This window comes from Papilio machaon, chromosome 9 (genome assembly GCF_912999745.1).
Source record: "Papilio machaon chromosome 9, ilPapMach1.1, whole genome shotgun sequence".
Lineage (NCBI taxonomy): Eukaryota > Metazoa > Arthropoda > Insecta > Lepidoptera > Papilionidae > Papilio > Papilio machaon.
In genome coordinates, this window is record NC_059994.1 from 7893505 (window position 1) to 7917719 (window position 24215).

Sequence of the window (24215 nt, forward strand, 5' to 3'; positions counted from 1 at the left end):
AATATAGAGGTGGTAAAGAATGACAGTAGTACTAAAATATATGAAGATCACTAACTAGCGACAAAAGCTTAAAATATTGTTATATAGTGCTTAACTTACTACTAATTACTCATATTTATTATTTGTGTATTTTAGAAGTAATTTTTAATTATCTAATACATAAAATTCTCGTGTCGCGGTGTTTATGGTTAAACTTCTCCGGAACGGCTTGACCGATTCTCGTGAAATTGTGTGTTATTAAGTTTATTATTAGATAATTTTAATGTATTCCTCTCATTTAGGGTTGATGACAGGCAAAATCTTTAAAGTTTATAAAACTTTTTCCTCCGACAGCATGTGAGTGGATAAGGCAAGGAAGATAACCTTTGAACATTGCCAGAACTAGAAGAACACATATACTACTAATTAAGTTTTTTTTAATTCCGCGTGGATGGAGTCGTGGGCTACGGCTATTTATTTTATAAAAAAATATTGAGCGTATTTTTTTTAACTTCCTAAAAACCTTGAATGAAGTAATTTCCTTTTAATATTATCACATATTTGCCACTGTTAATGTACTTATTATGATATAATGAACAATATGGACAAGGCAATCCTTTTTATCATAAACATTTTATCAAAAACTCTACTACTCTATTTTACTTGTAATCGTCAATGATTAGTGTTTATCAACATCTACTAATATTACCTAAAGATAAAAAAAATTACTAGTCTAAACAGATTTTTTAGATTTAAGCTTTGATTTTATAAAAACATTTCAAATCAAGAAGGTACAACAGGTATTTTTATTCGATTAAAAAATATTTATTATAAAATTTTCACTTTCACAGCTAGGTACTTCATTATTTATTTGAAAATTATTTCCTGCTATTTTATATAATGAAAATATAATCACATACAACTAGCAAAATGTTTTATCGGAGCTGATAAACATTATTTTTATATATAAACTAGCTTTTACCCGCGACTCCGTCCGCGCGAAATAAAAAAAATGCACACAAGATAAAAAAAGTTCCTATGTCCGTCTCCTAGTTCTAAGCTACCTCCCCATCAATTTTCAGCTAAATCAGTTCGACCGATCTTGAGTTATAAATAGTGTAACTAACACGACTTTCTTTTATATATATAGATGTTGACACAATACTTCAGGAAATAACTAAAATATATTATAAAGTGCCTTTTCATTTCTTATTGCAAAATCTTACGTACAAAGGTCTTAAATAATTATCACAATGAGTCAAGTATTTATAAAACAAGAATAACGAATAATCGTATCTATAGATTAGCAAAGGACTATGTTATCATTTCATAAATCATCACTAAATATTAAATTTAATTTTATCATTGAAATTGCAAAACATATTGCAATTGTACCAATGTCTACACGTTATACTTTTTTATAGTAAAAAGTGGCAAACTAGCACACGGCCACCGGATTTTGCGAAGTAACAACTGCCCACAGACTTTAAAATGTTGCAGATGCGTTACATATATAGATAAAGCAGGGTTACACAAAGAGAATATCTTCCCTTCCGATACTACTCTGTTAAATCTACTTCACGTAAACTATTTATCCTTACAAGAAAAGAGAAGCGAACGAGGACTAAAGATTGGCCTCTGTCAGACGTAACGCGGAATTACTTCCACTTGACAACTATCTTCTGTGTGGTCGTTGTTTTGCACATGTCGAACCGGACATTTTGCTCTATTACTTTAGAAAATTTTAATTACTAATTGAACCTTGAACCGCCTTTTGTCGATGCCATGAATTAAGTCTATAATCAACATCCGATATTATCTTTAATCGATGTAGATAAACCAAATAACATCGCAAATATATAAGTTCATTAAATTATTGGCTGCACGCGAGTTGGACGAGGGAGAAAAATGTGCGAAAAGTATTTTATAAAACAGCTTTAAAAATTAGACAAAAATTTTAACATTAAACATTAAAATATTTAAGCGTTGTACAGTGAAAAAAGGTAAAAAAATGTACAACGGTAACAAAAAAGAAAATGATGGCAAAGTGTCATTCGATACGGCTCTCGATTTGGCAGGTACGTAAAAACAAAAAAGATATATAGGTTCCTTTTAGGTAGTTCCTTTTCTTATGACCTCAAAAGGTTACCAAGTTATTTCAATTTACGAAAGGTTTATATTCTGCTTCTAATTATATCTCTTAATTCTTACTTATAATATAAACGCGAAAGTTTGGATAGATGAATGTATTTAATAAAAGGTATCTCCAGAACAGCTGCATAGACCTGTACCTGTACCCTAATGATGTTATTCTATTAGTATACTTTTTCGTTTAATTTTTATTTATTCACAAGTACAACGTTTATCACTGGCAGGTTTCGGTCTGTACAGCTATAACCTGACAGCGCTGACTGGGTTTATCATCATAGCATACGTATGCATTGCTTTTGGCACAACCATCATCATCCCCGCCAGCGCCTGTGAACTTGGAACCACCAACGCGCAACAGGGCTTCATAGCCTCTGGACCTTTAATCGGTAGGTAAATTTGGTACAATCAATCACGATTCAGAAACAGAAGCAGTTGAATAATAACTGTCACTTACTACTGTAAAATGCTTAAATCTCCAATTAACCTCTGTCTTAAACCTCTTTACAGCAACCAAAACTCTTAAGTCGACAGCTGAAGTTGGAAAGGACTTGAATTTATTTACATAATGGAGTTTCTGGAGATTTTTTATACACGATTATTTTATAATTATCAGAATAAAATATTACGTAACTTATCCGCAATGACACTTACCTACTACGTCATTAATCAAATTACTCATAGAAAGGGTTTTTCCATGTTTTTACGGAATTTTTTAAACTTTTTATTTAGTACTTTATCATCGTTACGTCAAAAAAAATAATGACCACAAATTTAATATCTTACATGATTTATTTCTGATAATTATAAATCAAATGTGTATAATGTTTATTTTTGTATGAACTTAACAATTCACCGACAGAAAAAGGATTTTAAATAATGCGTAATGATTTCAATCCGAAATTTTCTTTGAGAATTTTATTTATTCCAAACTAAAGGTGTATTACTGGGTGGTGTTTTTGGTGGCTATCTCGGCGACAAGTTTGGTCGTCGACGCATGCTGTTCGTCGCTCTGTTGTCCGCTTCTGCCGTCAATGCGCTCGCCAGTATATCAGTAGACTGGATCATGCTGTTAATACTGCAGTCTATTGCCTCTTTTTGGTAAGTTAGACTAGATACCGATACAACTTAATGCACTATAGTATATCTATTTGACAATGCACTAGCGAGTTGAGTAAAAGAGGTTGTGAATCTTTTCGATAATCGATGTTGTTCTCGTAGAACTCGCAATCGAAAATTCCCTGATCATATTATTTTCAAATTACAATATAAATAGATTTGTTTCTTTCTTTTCCTATTTTATTCTTCAAAAATACATAAAAATTGAGGTTTTGATAGGGTAAAACGGGGCGATTAGTATTTTTAAAACCGAATTAAATTTTTATTGTTTTATTGCGGCTTGTAACTGCGTAAATGTTTTAAAGAAAATGTCATTATCGTAATATTTTTAAAATTTAACAAACTACAAAAAGCATGCTTCATTCTCAAATACCAAAAGCGATAAAAGTATTTATTTCGATAAGAAATTTATTGCTAAAAAATATGCTGTGTTAGCATACATCATGCTTATAGTATACATTTCAGTAATTTTATGGCCCACAATATTTTGACAATTATCAAGTAATAAATAGATAATTTTTAGTTTTTATATTATGTTTTTTAAGGTTTTTAATTTAAGGTTCTTTATTCCTTAAAATCCACATTTCATAAAGCCGCATTCACATTTGCCTGACGTGTCTTGTCGTGATGCTTTCTGTCGTGATGGCTACTGTTCACATCTATGTGACGCGTTATGACGAATTTTTTATCAGTTCCGTTATAGCTCTCGGAGAGTTTACACATTCGCAATGTTTTTTCATGAATCATCCGATTCGGATTCAGATTATGAAGAAGATATGCAGTTATTGGCACTGGCAACACTTCTAATAAAACAAAAAAAGAGAAGAAGATATTGGATACATCCAGTAAATACAAAAAGATAGTTTAGTTTTAATAGATTGATCCTTATATTGTTTACATTTTGTATCATAAATCGCTTTATATTGTCGTACGTACTCGATCAGCTCGTCGTCCATACCTTCTGACGCGTCACAACACGACACGTGCGCGTGCACACTAGTCCGACCCGCTGTGTCGTGTCGCTGCGCCGTCCCCCGCACCTCACCCAACTGACGCGGACCGGGATCGCTACTGACGCGACACGACACAAGCCATCACGACACACTGCGTCAGAGAAGTGTGCACGCAACCATATTAATTGTATGAGACCGATACCTTTCTGACGCATCACGACACAACACGTCAGGCAAATGTGAACGCGGCTTTAAGAATACCATTTTATTATCTGTGAAATATTGAATATTAGAGAAATTATTTCAATTCGATAAATGAAGAATAACTAGGCTAACAATTTTTGCCTTTATCTATATCACTATATGATACAGTTTGGTTTAGTAAAGGTCTTTAATTTTTAAACACATCAGTTTAGAAATAGTTGACATTCGTTACATTACAATATAAGAGATGTACGCTAAACGATCAATTTCATCATATTTCTAATAGAGAGAAAAGCGTCAAACGAAACCATAACTTCGTAATTGACAAAAATTTAATAGTTAAACCTTCTTTATTCTTGTTTAACTAATTGAACGGCAATAAAACATTGATTTATTATTAAAATGAATGAGAAGAACTCACTTCTGTAATTTAGTATAAAGAGCAAAAAGAGTACAGACCAAGAGTCTGTAGATGTCGTTTGTTCTAAAAAAAACACATTGATCTGACCATTGCTTACCATGTCCTTCGCCGTAGTGCGGCTGGCAAATACTCGTTGTCTATGACGATGCTGAGCGAGAGCGTGCCGATGGCCAAGCGCAACCTAGTCGTGCTGCTCGTCACCAGCATATTCCTGCTAGCTCAGGGGATTATGGCAGGTACGGTTTTTTTTTAAATTATGCACCTTATACTTATCATTTTTAAAATGCCCAGAAACTAGTACATAACACACAATCATTTAGTTGTGTCCCTAATAACAATAATTTGTCTTTGCCACACTTATATCCCTTTTCCATTTATTGTTCTAGTTATGTTTTACTTTTCAGTTATCGCCATCCCTATAATCCCTCTGTCGTTCTCTTTCTACCTTCCTAATCTGGGAATATACTGGAACTCCTGGCGAACGTTACTTCTGGTGTACTCAGCGCCGGGGCTGCTAGCCGCGGTCTGGCTGCTCATGGTAAAGGAGAGCCCCAAGTACATATACTCTCAGGGACGGGAACAGGAAGCTATTGATATCATTAAAAGCATGCATAGATTGAATATGGGAAGATCCGCAGAAGAATTACAAGTAAGGGATATTTTAAACTAGGCTTCTTTATACCTCTCTCTAGAGTCGGTCCCTCATGTATAAGTATCGTGGTCAGCATCAGGGCTAGTTCTGGAGTAGATGATTCGTTTCCACCGACTGCGGTCCAGCGCGTCCCTAACGACCGCGTAGAAATGAAATGATGACTGGCCCTTCTCTTGATCGCTCCATCTGATTGGTGAGCGGCCGCGCTTCTTTATCCAAAAAAGCAAAATATTGCCATCCAAACTAAACTTGCTATTTAGGCCGAAACGTTGCCCAGAACACTATTTGAAAAGTTTACGTTGGCTTCCTGCCCCTATACATACATGGGTTGCTCTCGCAGGAGCCAACCTGCAAAGACATACGTTACTACTAGCTATCTATCTATCTAGTTATCTATACATAACCCTGAGTCGCCATAATGTTTGAATCCTGTAATACTACTACAAACTGCGGCTGATACTTGATTGATGACGATTAGGACCTCTTTTTTTCATAATTAAATAATTAGTTTTGTTTCAGATCTCAGGTCTGATATATGAAAACCAGGAATCATCGGGTCCTTCGTCAGCCAAAGAACAGATCGTGCCACTCTTCAAAATGCCTCTATTGAAGTATACCATATTAATGACGATACTCTTCGTATTCCAACAGTGAGTAGCCACTTTGTTTCGTGGTATTCAAGGAAAACGACCTGACTCCTTTGTCCATTGCTACAATATCCTGATACATTCACCTTAACGAAGTATTCCCTAAGATTGTACACCTCGCGATTATGCAGGGTCTTGGCATTTAAATAGCCTCGACCCCCATGTTTCCCCGGGATATAAATACAAACGAAATTATTAGTGTTCCAACATTGAGTATCCACTTTTGGAAACATTCGATTATTTGATAATATGTCATGTTAAACAATATACTTGATTGATAATATTGAATGCAGAGTGGGTGCATTTGCAATATGGCTGCCGACGATTGCAAACCAGTTTGTGCAGATCGTGGAGACCGGTGAGGGCACTGACCAAAGTCTCTGCTCTATACTTAGCAACAGTATAGACGTCCCGGCAGATGTGAGTTTAATACAGTTTTAAAGTACTCTATAAATTAAAGGTAGCAAAGTTCTCTTAAATATTTATGAGACCATATCACTTCAATTTTCTGTCATTTCTAGCCAGATGCAGTACCGTGCTCCCTCAACGTGATCTCTTTACTAATCGTGCTAGCGGTGGGCGCACTGCAGTCAATCGCAAATGGACTCCTTAGCTTGGTAAAATTGCCTCTTTAGACTAAAAAAATTCAATATTAATAACTTCTTTCTTGTATTAAATTGATTATAATCCCATTAATGTTATTTGACATAACTTATAAGTTCATGACACACATTTTCATCATTAAACCGAAAATCTAAAGCAAATATTGATCGTTAATAAGAGAATAGCAAAGGAAAGAGATATAAGTAGTTATTTTACCAGCAGCAGCAAAAAACTTCTAAGCAAAGCTCAGTTAACACAATTTCTCTATTTGTGTATTTTTGTGTTTTATAAATATTATGTCCTGCAGATAGTGAACCGCGTGGGTCGTCGTAACATGGCGATGGTGGTGGCGGTAGTGTGTGGGCTGGCGGGCATCATCACCAACCTTATCCCCAACGCGTACGCCAGCATTGCGTTCTTCGTTATCTTCATGCTCGGCATTCTCATTGTGGGTCTCTACACTGCTATCGCTGTCGCACTCTTCCCCACCAGTCTCAGGTTAGCTCAATGAACTAAATATGTTTTAACCCATAATCAAATTTCTATTAAAATATTTTGTTGTGGATGATCAAAACCTGTAAAATTATATTTATTCGGACATTACATTTAATAAGGGAGTGACAAAATGATTATTTTATGCCCATATCTACTCGTATATATATAAAAGAAAGTCGTGTTAGTTACACTATGTATAACTCAAGAACGGCTGAATCGATTTGACTGAAAATTGGTGGGCCGGTAGCTTAGAACCAGGAAACGGACATAGGATAATTTTTACCCCGTTTTCTATTTTTTATTCCGCGCGGACGGAGTCGCGGGTAAAAGCTAGTAGGGGGATAATGAAAGGAATCACATTTGATCACTTTCAAGTCCTTATCACCTAAAAATCCTTAATCCGATCTTGCGTGTTTGATCTCCTGTAGCCTAAACGGTTCTACAATTTTGAAGAATGAGGTGTTATTCGATTTATATTTTTTCGTATGTTATTATTAAAAGATCTGTATTCGGTGGTAGGGCTTTGGCGGTGGCGCTCACGATGACGGGCGGCAGGATCGGCACCTTCGCCTCCGTGCAGATCCTGAACCTGCTACTAGAAGTCAATTGCGACGCGGGCTTCTATCTCTTCAGCTCTATATTCGCCTGTACGTATATTATTTTCTAAATTTGAGCTATGTTCGAAATATGTAAGATATTTTCAATGTCTCTATTTTTTTTCAGCATCAGCCATTGTAGCAGCATTCTTACCTAATGACAAGTATTTACAGACACCGCAGCCGAAGAAAGACGACACCTCATAGATATTAAGTAAAATTAGGTTTTCTTTGTAAATAAATGTTATTTTTAAAGTATTTTAATCGATTTATTAATTGCATAACTATCTTTTTAAAAGGCCTACTTAATAAATCTCAGAGTTAGGGACTTACTTTAACTAGTGTGACGTTAATAAAATAAAATCTTTTCGTCATAAGAAAAACCTTTTCCAGAGAAAGCGCGCTTGTAAGTTCGTAAAGTACAGCTTTATCTCAAATTTTGTTCAGAAGATGGCGCTATACTAAAATGAAACTAAGATTTTTTTCATAGCTGAACAAAGTCAAAAACTTAAGAGTTTTTGTTTCATAACTTCTACATCTTCCTTCTTCCTCTAGATCTAGACTTACCAGTATTTTTTTTTTCCTGGAACTTGGTAAAGCTCTGATGGAGGGCAGAAAACTTTCGTATCTGTGGGCGGGAATACTAGGATAGCATAAAATAGTAGATGCGTTGCGCTATGATAGGACAAACGCATGCGTCAAAATATTGATTACCCGCCCCGTTTGTAGTCTGTCGAGTTGCGAATGTTATCAAATAATGGATGCGGTAAGTATCGATTATATTTTACTTTGTAATAAAACATGCTTCGGTGAAAGCAGAAATATGTTAAGTTAGTGATTGTAAAGCCATAATTATGAATTAAATACAGGAATAACAGAATATATGAGAAACAAGTGAATTTTCCTTTTCACTATGAGAATATTCTTTGGCCTCTCCATTTCTTCACGTATCAATATAATAATCCTAGCAACATCTTGGTGTATATGCTACCCTAATAATTTCGACGTCGTGAAAATTTTTGCCGTAAACAAGTCGAAGGAGAAAAGAAAAAAAATGTTTAATGAAAAGCGTCACTGAAGTTTTTGGGTTGAACTTTTTTTTTAACTCTCGGTGGAAATCCAAAAATATATCAAAACCAGCTTAATTAACGTTTTATGTACTCTTTGATGATTGCGTTTTAAGGATAATAAAAAATTTTTTTATAGTAAAATATTATTTTTTTAGTAACTGCCAAGACAATGTCGAGGTTGCTAAGCAACGAATACAGGTCAGCCATTTTACAAAAAACTACCAGGAGAGCAGCATCGAAAAGGGGTTATCGAGTTCCACGGGGTAAAGAAAGTGCTGATAGACGAGTTGTCTAATTTTTCTGATCATGAGATTTGAAATCTCATCTGAAAAGAGATTACCAAATTTAAAACTTATAAATTACTCGATTTTTTTCTATAAATTGACGCATACATTTATACGTAAATACTTAATAAATACTTGAATAGGTTTTGATGTGCCTTATCGTCATAACTACATAAGTATATTGGGATATCCGCCTCCTTCACTTTAAAAATACAAGGAATAGTTCATCTAGGCTATTTAAAAAAAATCCTGTTAGGTGAAAAACGGTGTTAAAAAATTAGACTCTCAGCTGGTCATTCCCGTGAATAGACCCGTTTGAACAGCCCACACTTCAAACACCTAAAAAAAAATTACAACGATAGTTATTCCTTTATACAACAAAAAAAGAAACACTTAGAAATGCAGGATTTTTTGACATCAGATTGCATCAATGTTTCCTCAATTTTTTTTTCGTAATGAACAAAAAATGCTCTACCAAGATCCTATCAAACGATGTGGTCTTATATGCAGGAAATAAGTATAAAGTACCAAAAAATTTTTTTATTTACATTACCCATTCTCTTTTCTATCAATGACCTGTTCTGATCTATCTGATCTATGAGTAGTAGATACTAAACGTCGCGTCGTTAGAATAATTATCAATACAATTGAAATGGGAAAATATGACACGTAATTATTTGTCTCTTTATAACAATTCATAGACAACATCTTAAGGGGCTTTATTGTGTAATAAAATAGTGGCATTCAGAATCCTCTTGTTAGTTAGAGTTGATATTCTAAAGTAACGAATAACTGCCAGTAGTGCTAAATGTAGTTTTTTTTTTTTACAAAAATGCTGGCCGTAAATAATGAAATCATGAAAAGTACAACCACAAAATGTAGCTACGATGAAGCTTTGAATTTAACTGGTATACGTTTTTTTTACTTAAACTTATTAATAAACTGTAAAGTTCATTAAATAAATTATTATTAAATTCGTCTCAAATTCGTTAAAAATTCTTTAAAGATGTTTTTTTTTTTTGTCTGAAAAATTATTGTTCGTGGCATAAAGTATTTAATATGTGGTTCACAAAACGCTTATTGTCAAGGTTTTGGGAAATACAACTACCGGATGCTGTGCTCGTGCAACCTACTCATCCTGGCGATGTACCTGGATATTTTCGGCTTTTCCGTGGCGCTACCGGCGGCCGCATGCGACATGGCGCTCACCATCACGCAGCAAGGATTTTTGTCAGCAGTACCTCTGATTGGTCAGTGTATTCGAATTTTTATCTAGCTTATTAACTTATTGTTAACTAGTCTTCCTTGTGTTTTAGGAGTCATGTTGTCGTCATACGCATGGGGTCTGTGCGCCGACACCATCGGCAGACGTCGAACCCTTCTTATAGCGATGCCGATAGGCGCTGTTATGAACCTTGCCGCCAGTGTGGCGCCAACTTACGCCTCTTTGGCGGTATTCAAGTTTCTGTCAGCAGGCTTGTAATTATACTTAGTTTTTTTGTTTGTGCTGGATTGAATTTTAAGGAACGAATTTCTTCAATAAATTAATTAAGAACGGTTTAACTCACGTATGATCGTCCGGTGACGGCATCGATTAGTTTTGGAGTCGTCGAGGATCTATCTTCAGGACGAGTGTTTGAGTTCCTGGCGATCGCGTCGCGTCTCGCATTGTCGAATTTCTTCAAGTGGCCCAATAGTATCGACTTGAATTATTTATCATTGAATAGGTCGGTTACTTCTTTTAGATTACGTTTCATACTAAAATTGTACAATCTCAATGTACAGCACGTCGTCAGCGAACGCCGCTGCGTTTGTGCTGCTGGGAGAGACGACACCCGCTCGACACCGCAGCCGCTTCCTTTTCCTCATGGCCAGCGCCACCATGTACGTCCAGCTCGTCATATGCTGTGAGAACTTACTTTATTATTCTTGATTGAATGACATTTATGGTCCAAACATTAGCTGATAATATATTTACATTTGTTGGGAAGAATAAAGTCCCGAAGAAACGAAAAAAACAATAGACCCTTCCATAGTCTTTCCGTTTTTTCTATTGTATTCTGAATTCAAACTAGAAGGACATCAACCTCAACTTATCCCACTCTATGTGGGGTCGGCACATTAAGTTTTCGTCTACCAAATTGATAAAATTAAAAGTTTTAGTCCTACATATATACATGTCATCATAGATGCTTGAATTCCTTTAAACAGTAGTAGCACTACCAGTTTTCGAGCTCTCGTTCAACGTACACGTCCCATGGCTAAGCCTGAACTACCGACCTTGGCGACTGTTGATGCTGATCATCAGTCTGCCAGGTATCCTTGGCGTGATTGGTATGGTCTTCTTACACGAAAGTCCTAAGTTCCTGCTCAGTTCAGGCAAAGAAGAAGGTGCTGTTGATGGACTGAAGAAAATTTATTCTTCTAATACAAATGGAAAGAACGATTACTGTGTAAGTATCCTTCAATATTTTAGATGTATTTATGTAGTTTTAATAAGTTTTTATTATTAAATTACAAAGAAAGATGAACCTTTCATGAAACATTGCGTTACTTTTTGGTTTCTGTCATCAATTTTAGTTCAATTTAATTGTGTGAACAGGTTACACAGATATATCTAGAAGATTCTACATTCAGAATTCCCTCTGACTTATCGTTCGTGCGTAAGATGTGGAATCAAACAGCGCCTCTTTTCAAACCTCCGCTGCTGAAGAATTCACTTATACTCTACTATTTACTACTGACTGCTTATATGACGTAAGTTCATTATTCTGTAACCAAGTAATCATTACATGTTGTTACATAATATCTTGTATATAATGAGATTGGAGGAATACAGTATAGGATGTTGACTTTTTTCTAATAATCTATGTACTATTTTGAATTCGATTTTTTTTCTGTGTACAGATCGACAGGCTACACTATGTGGGTTCCTACAATGACTAATGCATACTTCAACGGTGGGGACACCTCTGGCAAAACGTTCTGCGAGGTTGCCAGCACTTCCACTTCTAACGTCACGGTACATAATGAATTGAATTGCGTTTAACTGACTCAGATTCGTAAGATGCCTTAGCGTAGATTTAGTAAGAGATTTCTACACTTAGAGTTTCCCTAACAAATCAACGGCTGTGAATTCAGCGGTAAGAGCGAGTATATCTTTATATCTTTCTGATTACGTAACTTCATTAAATATGCAAATACATTATGCAAGGACACTATGACACTATCCCTGAACACGAAAACGTGACTGATGACAAATAGTCACAATAGTCTGAAATAAAACAAAGCTTATTATTACTTTATTATTACAACAACTTTGTTTTCAAAACCATTAAATAGCAATAACGACATTTAGAAATCAGAATCTTATTTTTTTAGGCGTCAACAAACTGCAACAATGCTGTTCAACCACTAACCTTGTACGCAGTGGCTTGTTATTCTGCAGTATCCGGCAGCCTCAATATTATACTTTCATTCGTGGTCGGCAGCATTGGAAAAAAGAAATTAACAATTCTCGTATTCACTGTATCCGTAATCAGCGGTTTGGCGCTCATTTTCGTAACACTGCCGCTGCTCAGTGTTGCCCTATTTTATTTTTTCAATTATGTTTCCTTAATCTTAGGTACTGTAAATACTTACTTAGTGGAATTAAATCCCACTTACTTAAGGTTAGTGCGAATATTTTTAATTTTTAAATTAATGAGTTTGTGAATTCGGTTCAAAGACACATGAAAAGTTGAAACCAATTTATTATATATACACCTGTGTCAAAAACAATAAGATCCATCCAATAAAGCAAGTTATAAATGTTTTATATCTGTGATAAACATATTATGAATATTTACAGGGGAATGGCTACGTGTTTGTCTGTAGTAGTCGCAAGAGGCTTCGGCTTCATAAGTGTGCAGTTAATTGCATCGCTCCTTGAAGATTATTGTACACCTACAATAAGTGGATACGTCATTTTAGTTATGTGTAAGATTTTTTTACTTTTTAAAATACTATGAACATTGTATATTTGCTATTTATTAATTTTTTTTTCGCTTTCAGCTGGATTAGCAGTTACTTTCTTGCTGCCGGCAGATGCATCAATTAAAATGGACTCTGCTAATCATGTGAAGAAACTGAATGAAACTACAAAAACACGGTGCTAATTTTCTAAAAGTATTTTTAAATATTATTATTTATAAATATCCTTTTTTCGATTTATATTTAGTTCAAGACTGAAATATGTCTTATTTTTCTTTGAATGTTATAGTGGTACTATTTAAAATGAAATTAATAAACGAACAAAATAGTAATAACTTGTGTTTTCTTTAAAAATGTCATGAAAGTAAGATATAATAAAACTACTTCATGCTGTTTCTCTCTTAGATACCCTGTAGGTACAAAATTAAGAAATTAATCAATGAAAAGTTTAATGTGGCAACTCGCTAACTGCCTGTCATCTCAATGTCATGAAAAATGTCAAAAGGAAATTGTCATTTACATTTATAAAACCGCTAGCGAAATGTCTGAATCTACCGGTGAAATAAAGCCCCGAGCTGTAGTTTTAGGAGGTAATCTCATTGAATTTGTGTTTATAGTAACTGCAAAATATCACGATAAAGCGAAACATCTGTAACTAAATGTTTTATTTAATTTTGTTCATGTTTTTCAAACTTAATAACGGTCTTTCGAAAGTGTTAGTCATCGGGTGACCTAAGTGTTTTTTCTCAGTCTGATCTCGCGATTTTCTACAGGGTGCGGCTTCATCGGGCGGAATCTGGTTGAATATCTAATAAGCAACGACTTAGTGAGTGAGTTGCGAGTGGTGGACAAAACTCCGCCACAACTGGCCTTCCTCAATCCAACACACACCAAAATCTTCGAGGACCCCCGCGTTGAATACAAGAGTGCAAATTTAATCAATCCAAGTAAGTTATAACTGCATGAAAGACAAAATAAATTGTCTAAATAGCAAAATAATGGTTTCAATCAGAAATATAGTTGCTTTACCATTCATTATGGATTCATAAATGTTACTCATAATCATAAATATTGTTCTAAATTTTATTAATTACAATTAAATTGTTTCTGAAAAATATAAAGAAATATGTTCATATGTTAGCAATACAAAAACCTTTTTTGTTTATTTTTAGTAAAAATTTGTATACCATATTATTCATTATATAATTTTAAACCTACATATCAAAATTTTGTTACAGTACAGTGTTTACAATAATTTCCTGTGAACAGCTATTTGTATTGGAAACAACATAAAAATCTATATACACTGAGATAATACAGGGAAAATGAAGTTAATATAAGCTAGGTAATATAATAACATAAGAGGTTTTTATGAGTGGTTGATTTAGTAATGGAATTAATTGAGCCGCTTATTTTGAAAGTGGCCTAACTCCATTTATCTTCAAATCGAGATATTGAAAGTTTTGCGTTTCAATGAATTTAAAAATATACATATAAGATACTAAGGAGTCATATTGCTTAAGCGTATCTAAGGATGTTAAATTTAAAGTTCCTTTTAAAATAGTGGCAATTATTAAGTAAATAAGGTGCGTTTTCTTATCAAGAATGGAGTTGGGCCACTTTCAAAATTAACAGCCAGATTCATTATAAAATTTGAAGGTGCCCAAGTCCATTCAACGTAATTTAAGATGTTTCAAATTGAAAAAAAAGAAATCGGAATTTGTTTTGCATACGTTGAAAACACTTCGGAAACATAATTTATGCGATTCAAAACATTTTTTAATTACAGAACATAGAAAATTACAAACATAAATTTATTACAAAACAATTTACTAGACTACCCCGACGTGGTAATAAATTCACAACTTTAAAAATTTCATTTTCATTCATGGATGTCTTATAAAAAAATTTATACGGTTCATTTCTGACAAAACGCATCCAACATATTCTTAACCAGTTTACTGATTCTCCATCAGAATTTTTTACTCTTTTAAAAATTGCGTCTTCTAATAATTTTGTCGATACAAAATCTTCCTGTATCATTTCATTTAGAATAAAATTATTACCCTTCCGACACTTTTTAATAATCTTGTAATAATCTTGGGGAACGTACAGTAAATTATTTATTTTAATGCCATTTCTACCACGGCAAAATCTCTATCAATTGGTAAAAACGAATGTCCTGATATTAAAAAATTATGATCTATAATTTCTACATTATTATCCAAAGCTTGGACAATTTTCAACCACATTAAAGCTACTTTAATGTTTCTATTTTGCCCGGTGCACATGTCACTGTAAGCTATGATGTGTTGTTTCACTTCTTAATTTTTTAATATGTTTTAAGATGCATGAAACAATAACTTGATGTAACTATAAATGGAGTTGGGCCACTTTCAAAATACACGGCTCAGTCATTCAATTAATTCGGAAAACTTATGTGTAAAAAATGTATCGTATTTTCTCAGAATTTAAGCAATCTGAAGTGCTTCACTGATAAATAACATGAAGTTGTACATGTAACAATGGTAACCGGCAAAAAATTGAAAAACGGAGTTAGGTCACTCTCAAAATAAACGGCTCAATTATTACAAATTGATTTAAAAAGATGTGTAAATCTCAAAAACTACCAATCTTAAATATTCTTTTTTCATCCAAAATTTAATGTAAATACAAGGTTTTCTTTACCCATTTTTACTAAAGAACACTCATAAGTTCATAATCCAGCTGTTTTAACTCATTAAAAAACAAAAGCAACAGCTGCATGAACCATATTAATACCATGACCACACAGAAGACAGGTGAAGTGGACGTTATTTCGTATTTCATCTGATGAGTGTGTGTTTGTTTAGTCAAATTTTAGTTCTCTTTCGCTTTCCACCCTTTTCTTATGAGTAAAGGATGAGAAGGGGTTTTAATGGAGGAAAGGACTGCATAAGAAGGGGAAATATACTATTTCTGTGTCTCCTTCATTGATTAAAAATAGGCTATGCATCTGCAATTGACAGCATTTGCTTCACCATTTTGGCCAAATCACCTGATTGCTCTTTTGATTTTTGGTTTGATTGAGGTCGCTTGCTTTTTTGCCAACTTATAATAAATAAAAAAATATAAAAGCTTAAAAGTTCACTTGAGATTAAAGATATTTTAATTATATATTGCATGCACATACAGTCTCATGTCATTGACTCAAGATAAGCTATCAAGTATGATTCATTTCCTCATATGTATTTACAGCAGACAACCACTACTTATGTTACTAATATTATAAATGCGAATGTTTAGATGGATGTATGGATGTTTGTTTGAAGGTATCTCTGGAATGGCTCAACGGATCTTGATGAAATTTGTCAAAGATGTAGAACATAGTCTGGAAGAACACATAGGTTTTTTTTAATATCGCGCAAACGGATTCGCGGGCTACAGCTAGTATATTATAATGCTTACTTATATCTTTATTATGTACATTACTTTGTATGTTTTAATATACAACCTATTTGGTGCCAGAAATTACTCATACTGAATTTTACCAGTTTATTTTGTCTTATTGTACTGAATCGATAGCAACTGTCTGTGACGGAAATGTTGCCAGACGAATAAAAAAAGTTGATTAATGAAATTAATGAGGCATTACATTGAAGTGATAAGTGCGGTTTAACGCAAGAGTAATGTAACACCGACCGATGCTTTCATCGCGTGACTTCCGCCTCCGAATGGAAGACTGACAAATGCAGTTAATTATCTATACTGTAATCCTTTATTATTTTATTTTGTACAGTATAATTGTTAGTTTACGTTAAAAGTGTAACACAGCCAACAAAAAACACTTTCTATGTGTATATTTATAGTTCCCAATGAATGTAATTTAAGGGTTTCGTACCTCACAATGAAAAAACCTATTTATTATTATAGTATCACTTTGTTGACCGTCTGTCTGTCTGTCAAGATCCTTTTTTTAAATTACATAATTGATAAAATCAATAATGACCATATAACATCAAACAGTACTAGAAGTACAGCACTAGTGCATATTTCACAATTTTTCTTACTTTCTAGATATAAATTTTTTTCTAAATATAGAAGAATCTAGAAAGTAGTGCATAAAGAATAGGGAATTCTACAACTATCCTCTATAGACGTAAAGAATATAAAACTAAACTACTATTACTCTACTCTCACATTGCTCTTGAACAAACAAAGACAAGTTTAACCATTTTTGATATATATGTTGATTATTTTTCCAGACAACACAGTTAGAGTTCTGACCATAGAACTTGTTTGAACTCAGTCTCTAGGATGTAACGTTGGTTGTTCTTATCAACAACGATTACTGGCGTATATAAAAAATAAGATAAAATTAATTATAGTTGTTTGCTATGTAAATAAGGATAGCTTAATATCCTTGAGTCGCTTCATATCACAAACAGTAGGGGCGTGACTCGAGCGCATGCGACTTAGCGCTCGAGCCATGGTAATAAATTGTGTTCGAAATAATGATTTTATTTTCCTGTTATTGTGTGTATACCAGGAAGACAATAATCAATATTTTTTTTGAATAAAATTTAGTGAGGTTATATATTATCGTTGTAAATATAAGGTAATAGTCATATTTTTGTAAAAATTAACACAAAGTAAAATAGCTTTACTTAATAGAAAGTAAATAGAAAAGAAATAGCTTTTTACCTTCTATTTGTGTATGGTTAATATAATTTTTATTTGTTTACTAGCTTATGACCGCGACTCCGTCCGCGCGGAATCAAAAAAAAAAAACTTTAAGTGCCTATGTGTTATTCCAGACTATGATCTACATCTGTGCCAAATTTCATCGAGATACATTGATCCGTTTTGGAGATACCTTCAAACAAACATCCATCCATCCATCTAAACATTCGCATAAAGATTTGACATTGTCTATACTAGACATATCTGTCCTTCAAAAATAACAATTTCTATTCTATTCTAATTTTATTGTATTAAAAAAAAAACTATTTGAAAGTCGAATCCTGATACCAAAATCTCCATTTAAAACATGTTATTATCTCTATTTTTTCACAGATAATGTTAGAGATAACAAAAAGTTTTATATAGAGATTTATGGTCTTAGAAACCCTCTGTAAGCAAACCAGAATGTACAAAAACAATATTTTTTAAATCTAATATATATTTTGTTAATGTATGCATGTTGTAAACGCAAATAATTCACACATTAATAAATAATATCAGGATTTGAACGATATATATCTTGTGGGAGTCAGACCATTGTGCGTGGCTACCTTCAGTGCATACTAATTGGTGTCCAATACCTGTTGAATAACCTTTTAATAACAAAGCTGTATTGTCTACTTGTTCTATAATTCCTAGTTTGTCGCTATGTGTGTAATAATACGTATTTAGTATGCGTTTTGAAAGCTACTTAATTTTTTATGATTAGCAAAGATTGTTTGTCGTATGTTATACATGTTTTAAACAGGTGTTTCAACAGTAGAAACTTGTGTAAATTTCAATATCGCGTCTTAAAAAAATAATTTTTATCAAAATCGGACCACCAGGGACGGAGATTCGCGGTAACACACATAAAAAAAAAAATTCAGTCGAATTGATAACCTCCTTCTTTTTGAAGTCGGCTAAAAAGAGATTAGTTTAGAAGAGGCCTAATTTTAGTCCTCTTTCCCTTCCCACCCTTTTCTTATAAGGAAAGGATGGGAAGGGGAAGTGGATTTGATTGAGGAGGAGATGCATAAGAAGGTTAAATATTCTCTTTTTGTGCGTCTCCTTCGTCGATTGAGGGTAGGCAACGCATCTGCAACTGCGAATGTCTATGGGCAGCGGTCGCTTCGCCATTTCGGCGAATTCATGTGACCGCTTGCTCGTTTGCCACCTTGTAATAAAAAAAAAAATTAAGAATGTAACATAGTGTTTTCTGATAAGCAAACAAGTAAATTAATATAGTACTATGTCATATAATCTTAATTTTAGTTAACACAATCACGATCTAAACAAAGAGCTATTCTATGAAGTGCTGACCTAGCAATATCACAGCCCTTTGTATAGGGAAAGGGGAGTGCCCTATTGTTCTTGTCTAACCTGTCGTGAAAAATCAAAGACCTCTCTTTAATGAATTTGTGAAATCAACTAATGGAACCAGTATTATTTAAAACAACAAAGCCCCTTAGATTGAAGTTACGAATACCACGACCACACAGAAAACAGGCATGAAGGGGAAGCAATCCCCCTTTCCTCTGATGAGTGTGGTACCGGTGGTAATTTTAGTCCTCTTTCCCTTCCCACCCTTTTCTTATCAGGAAAGGGACGTAGATTTGGTGGAAGAGGGGACGCATAGGAAGGAGAATATCCTCTTTCTGTGCGTCTCCTTCTCCGTTGATTAAAGGTAGGCAACGCATCTGTATTTGCGGATGTCTATGGGCAACGGTCGCCTCGTTTATTCGGCGAATCCTGGTGGTCGTTTGCTCGTTTGCCATCTTATTATATAAAAAAAAGTTATTACTAAGTGCGACTGCTTTCCAGCATCATGCGCGACAGCTCTCCACACGGATGGCGAGCCCTGGGATGTGGTGGTGAACTGCGCGGGAGAGACGCGCATGGGGCAGACAGAGGCAGTCTACTCGGAGGGTATTTTTACGCTGAGCTGCAACGTGGCCCGGCAGTGCGCCAAGATGAAAGTCGGAAGGCTGGTCGAGATCTCCAGCGGGCATATGTACAGTAGTGATAAGGTTAGTTTTACTATAGTTGTTACATTGTTACACTGATTTTACTATGCTACTCTGTGTAAATTAAAAAAAAAATGTTTTGGTACCTTTTTACCGAGTTATTTTGTGGTTTCGGATGCTTAATCGAATTTTCGAAGCCACAGAAGTGACTAATTTTAGGCATTTTTTAGTCTTTGATTACTTTTCTATGGCTTCCTCAGGCTTGGATAAAACCGTATTGTACTAATTAGTTTAAAACCGTATAGGTGTTTAATATTTGCTATGAAATAAAATTATCGTTAAACTGTCGATCGAAACATGAACATTCATAATTTTGTCTTGTCGCTTTTGGCTGCATATATTACTGATATTATAAATGCGAATGTTTAGATGTATGGATGGATGAATGTTTGTTTGATGTTGATGTTATTTGGCACGGTTGTAGAACATAGTCTGGAGGAACACATGTTTGAGTTTTTTTTAATGCCGCGCGGACAGAGTCGCGGGATAAGACAAAAGGAGCGGATTGCCTTATGTTACTTGATCCTAGGCCCAAAGACATCTGCAACACCAGAAGCACACAGATGCTTTGTCGGGCATTTAAGGAATTTATTTGTACATGTTCTATTGCAGCCACAAAAGGAGGATTGTCCCATAGAGCCATGGACGGTGGAGGGCCGCATGAAGAGCAAGGTGGAGCAGGAGCTGCGCAGTCTGGAGCCCGAGCTCAGCTACACCGTGCTGCGCCCCGCCATAGTGTACGGTATCGGCGACAGGCGGAGCTTGAGTAAGTCTTTTTTATTAATATAAAACAATTGCGGATATGTTTGTAAGCTTCAGAATGGCTAATCACAGGTTTTTGATACCAAAATCTCTGTATAAAATATATCCTATATCACAGATAACAATATATTTTTAATGGATATTTTGGTCTCAGAAACCCACGGTAAGTCTTTTTTTTGCTTTTAACATATTTAATGTAATGCTATAATTCAATGTTGTATTTCATTTTTAAATAAACAAATTACTTTGTCCCCAGCTCCTAGGCTTCTGATCGGTGCTATATACAAACACCTCGGTCAGACGATGAAGCTCCTCTGGACGGCGGACCTGAAGATGAACACGGTGCATGTAGAGGACGTGTGCCGCGCCGCCTGGACCCTGGCCCGTACTCCGGAGGCCCAGGGTCAGGTGTACAATGTGGTGGACGAGGCCGACAGTACACAGGGCAGTCTCGCCAAACTCGTCTCAGAGATATTCAAGATCAAACACGATTACTACGGCACGGCGATATCCACGCTCGCTAAGGTATATAATTACTGTTATTGTCGATTTCTGAGACCAAAATTTAAGTTTAAAACATTATCTCTGTTTTGTCAAAGATGCTCAAATACTAACGTTTAGAAATTCATCTGGAATTTTCGTCTTTTGATCTATTATGTTCTTGAAAGTGTACGATTTAGCTTTTAAGTTGTGTCCTGAAGTTATGATGAGGCTTTGTTGATGACTTAAGTGCCGTTGTAGTATACATGAAGATAAATATAGTCAAACAAAAGGATATCTGAACCAGAGAGAGGCGCTACTATCGCATATACATAAAACATGACAGCTACAGTACAGACGTTGACAGGGGGGCGCTAGTGGGCTGTCGTCATGTGTATAGTGCAGTGTTTCTCAAAGTGGACGATAACGCCCCCTTGAGGGCGTTTGAAACCTAGGAGGGGGCGATAAGATGCCCAAAAAATGGGGGACATTGAAATTAATTAAAGTAATGAAATTGTGGTTTTTAAATTTTAGGGCTGAATAAAAATTAGGGGGCTCTGAAATATAATTGATTTTCAATGGGGGCGGTGAAAGAAATTTGACAATCACTGTTATAGTGGTTTGTGTTGACAGAGTGACATAAGCGCGGTGGTAGAGCAGGCGAATGACACACACCTGAGTGCGTGGGCCGATATTTGCCGGCGGCATGACATCCCGCACACGCCTCTGGACCCAGCTGCCGGCGCTGAGCTGCTGCTCAACCGCCAGCTGTGTCTCTCTGGTGCCCGCATCGCCGCAATACTGCGTCCGCGTCACCCAGCACCCACTGCAGCTGCACTCACACAGGTCAGTACCCACACAGAACACAGCAAAAACATATCACAGAACACACACATTTAGCACCCGACATGGTTTTTTTTTGGTTCTGAATGATGTTACATAGTTATTTTGATAATTAGACGCATCATAATCTTACTATTATTATAAATGCGAATTAGATGGATGGATGTTTGTTTGAAGTTATCTCCGGAACAACTCAACGGATATTAATGAAATTTGGAATAGATGTAGAACATAGTCTGGAAGAGCACAAAGGCTAATTTTCCTTTAATTCCGCGTGGACGGAGTTGCGGGTTTTTTTATATATATTACAAGGTGGCAATTCGCCGAAATGGCGAAGCGACCGCTGCCCATAGACATTCGCAATTACAGATGCGTTGCCTACCCTCAATCGACGAAGGAGGAGACGCACAAAAAGAGAATATTTAACCTTCCTATACATCTCCACCATCAAATCCACTACCCCTTCCACCTCTTTCTTTTAAGGAAAGGATGGGAAGGGAAAGAGGACGAAAATTAGGGTTACAGCTAGTATCTAAATAAGTTAATGTAGTAATTTCATCTTTATAGTTACATATTTTCATTCTTTTCAGAATAGACCCAAAAAAATATAAAATTTGTTTCCTTTCACAGGTACTTGAGGACTATGCTTCAATGAACCTCTTCCCTAAAGAGTTCTTGCTATGACGCGCCTCTCCCCCTTGGTAAATGTTCCCAGTAGGGATGTGCAGTGGTTACCCCTAGGACCAGCCACCCCTCAGGGTGTGTGGGGCCAACGCAGAGCTTCACTATTATCGAAATTATTATAATCCCAAAAAAAAAACCAATATTTTTCGGCATATTCTGTGATAATAAGTGAGAAATCCAATTTTGCTCAACATATTTTTGGATGAATTTCATTTAAGATGCTAAAATACTCCTAAAATATTTCAGACAATAAAATTAATAATACATTAAAGAGTCGGAGATAAAATAAAATAAAGAGAAATTTTTGGATATTAATACCATTTATTTCTTACTGAAATAAATTTTTTTTTTTTTAGCGGCCAGATTCCTACCAACAAAAGAGATTTTAAATTATACAAAACTTAAAAAAAAAATATTCCATTATAGTACTTAATTTTTTTTTTTTACTTTTGTAAGTTTATTTCCTTAGAATATAAGTACTTAAATATTTTAACTGCCGCTTTGCTGTGCTTCAACGCATTTTCCTATACTATGTAAGAAAAGATATGCTTTTATGTGATCCGCTTTTGTAAATTTAAAAAAGATAATTTGTAAGGCTTTGTGACGTCATTTGCATTTAAAATGGCGGATTTCTTGTCACTGAAGTTAGCTGCAAGTTATAGGAGTCAGCGAGATGGATTCTTGTCTGGTTATATGCATCCATCTCGTTCTAGAAGACCTAGACCTAGATCTTCTAAGAATATTTTTAATGTTTCGGATTCTAAACAAAATTGTTATGAAAATTTTTCTTTATTAAATTTATTAAAAAACCTTTTTTCGATCTAAAACTTTAATAATCAAATATATGTACTAATGACGTTACAAGCCTAATTTAAATGTAATTTCATAAACCAGATTTTATTTGAATGGAATTTGTTTTATTTCTTCATGAATAAAACCACAATTAGAATAATAATTTTTAATAATTCAAATACAATGTTCAAACACGACAACAAAATTTAACAACAAACATTGTGAATTTAGTTCCCACTATTCTTATATTTGTATAAAGGTGTGTATAGACTAGAGCAGTGTTTCCCAAAGTGGGCGATAATGCCCCCTTGGGAGCGTTTGAAACCTAGGAGGGGCGATAAGAGGCCCAAAAAATGGGGGGGCATTGTAATTAATTAAAGTAATGAAATTTTGGTCTTTAAGTTTTAGGTCTGAATAAAAAATTAGGGGGCTCTGAAATATAATTGATTTTCAAAGGGGGCGGTGAAAGAAATAAGTTTGACAATCACTGGACTAGAGCTTTTACTTGTAACAAAACGAGCCGCTCTATATATTGTTTTGTATCACACTTTCACGAACCAGACGTACTTTGGAAACTATGCTTTTAACTGAATCATATCATTCGTTAAAACGTTACATCATCAGCTCACTATACGTCCCCATTGAGGGGCTCGGAGCCTACCCCAAGTTTGGGGTGACTAGGTCATAGTCAACGCTGGCCCAAAGCGGGTTGACTTCACACATATCATTGAATTTCTTCTCAGATATGTGCAGGTTGCATCACAATGTTTTCCTTCATTATAA

At 34.9% G+C, this 24215-nt stretch overlaps 3 protein-coding genes across 3 annotated transcripts; all 3 read left to right on the forward strand.

Annotated features, from left to right (window-relative positions):
- The first annotated feature begins 1954 nt into the window (after nt 1–1954).
- On the forward strand, nt 1955–8075 carry LOC106711836 (putative transporter svop-1). The gene is made up of 11 exons (XM_014504243.2): nt 1955–2057; nt 2355–2516; nt 3066–3228; nt 4939–5060; nt 5229–5473; nt 5996–6126; nt 6417–6543; nt 6645–6740; nt 7034–7224; nt 7741–7868; nt 7945–8075. The coding sequence occupies exons 1-11, from the start codon at nt 1991–1993 to the stop codon at nt 8022–8024; spliced, it is 1512 nt and encodes a 503-aa protein (XP_014359729.2). The 5' UTR covers nt 1955–1990; the 3' UTR covers nt 8025–8075.
- Nucleotides 8076–9833: 1758 nt separating this feature from the next.
- LOC106711817 (synaptic vesicle glycoprotein 2A) lies at nt 9834–13338 on the forward strand. The gene is made up of 10 exons (XM_014504224.2): nt 9834–10079; nt 10260–10421; nt 10488–10650; nt 10957–11078; nt 11383–11624; nt 11774–11928; nt 12079–12193; nt 12553–12842; nt 13022–13149; nt 13225–13338. The coding sequence occupies exons 1-10, from the start codon at nt 10004–10006 to the stop codon at nt 13326–13328; spliced, it is 1557 nt and encodes a 518-aa protein (XP_014359710.2). The 5' UTR covers nt 9834–10003; the 3' UTR covers nt 13329–13338.
- A 296-nt stretch (nt 13339–13634) lies between these two features.
- Nucleotides 13635–22914, forward strand: LOC106711818. Its single transcript, XM_045679251.1, has 7 exons — nt 13635–13733; nt 13917–14090; nt 19669–19874; nt 20484–20637; nt 20890–21158; nt 21747–21959; nt 22587–22914. Exons 1-7 carry the CDS (start codon nt 13685–13687, stop codon nt 22638–22640), a joined length of 1119 nt encoding a protein of 372 aa, XP_045535207.1. The 5' UTR covers nt 13635–13684; the 3' UTR covers nt 22641–22914.
- Nucleotides 22915–24215: the final 1301 nt, after the last annotated feature.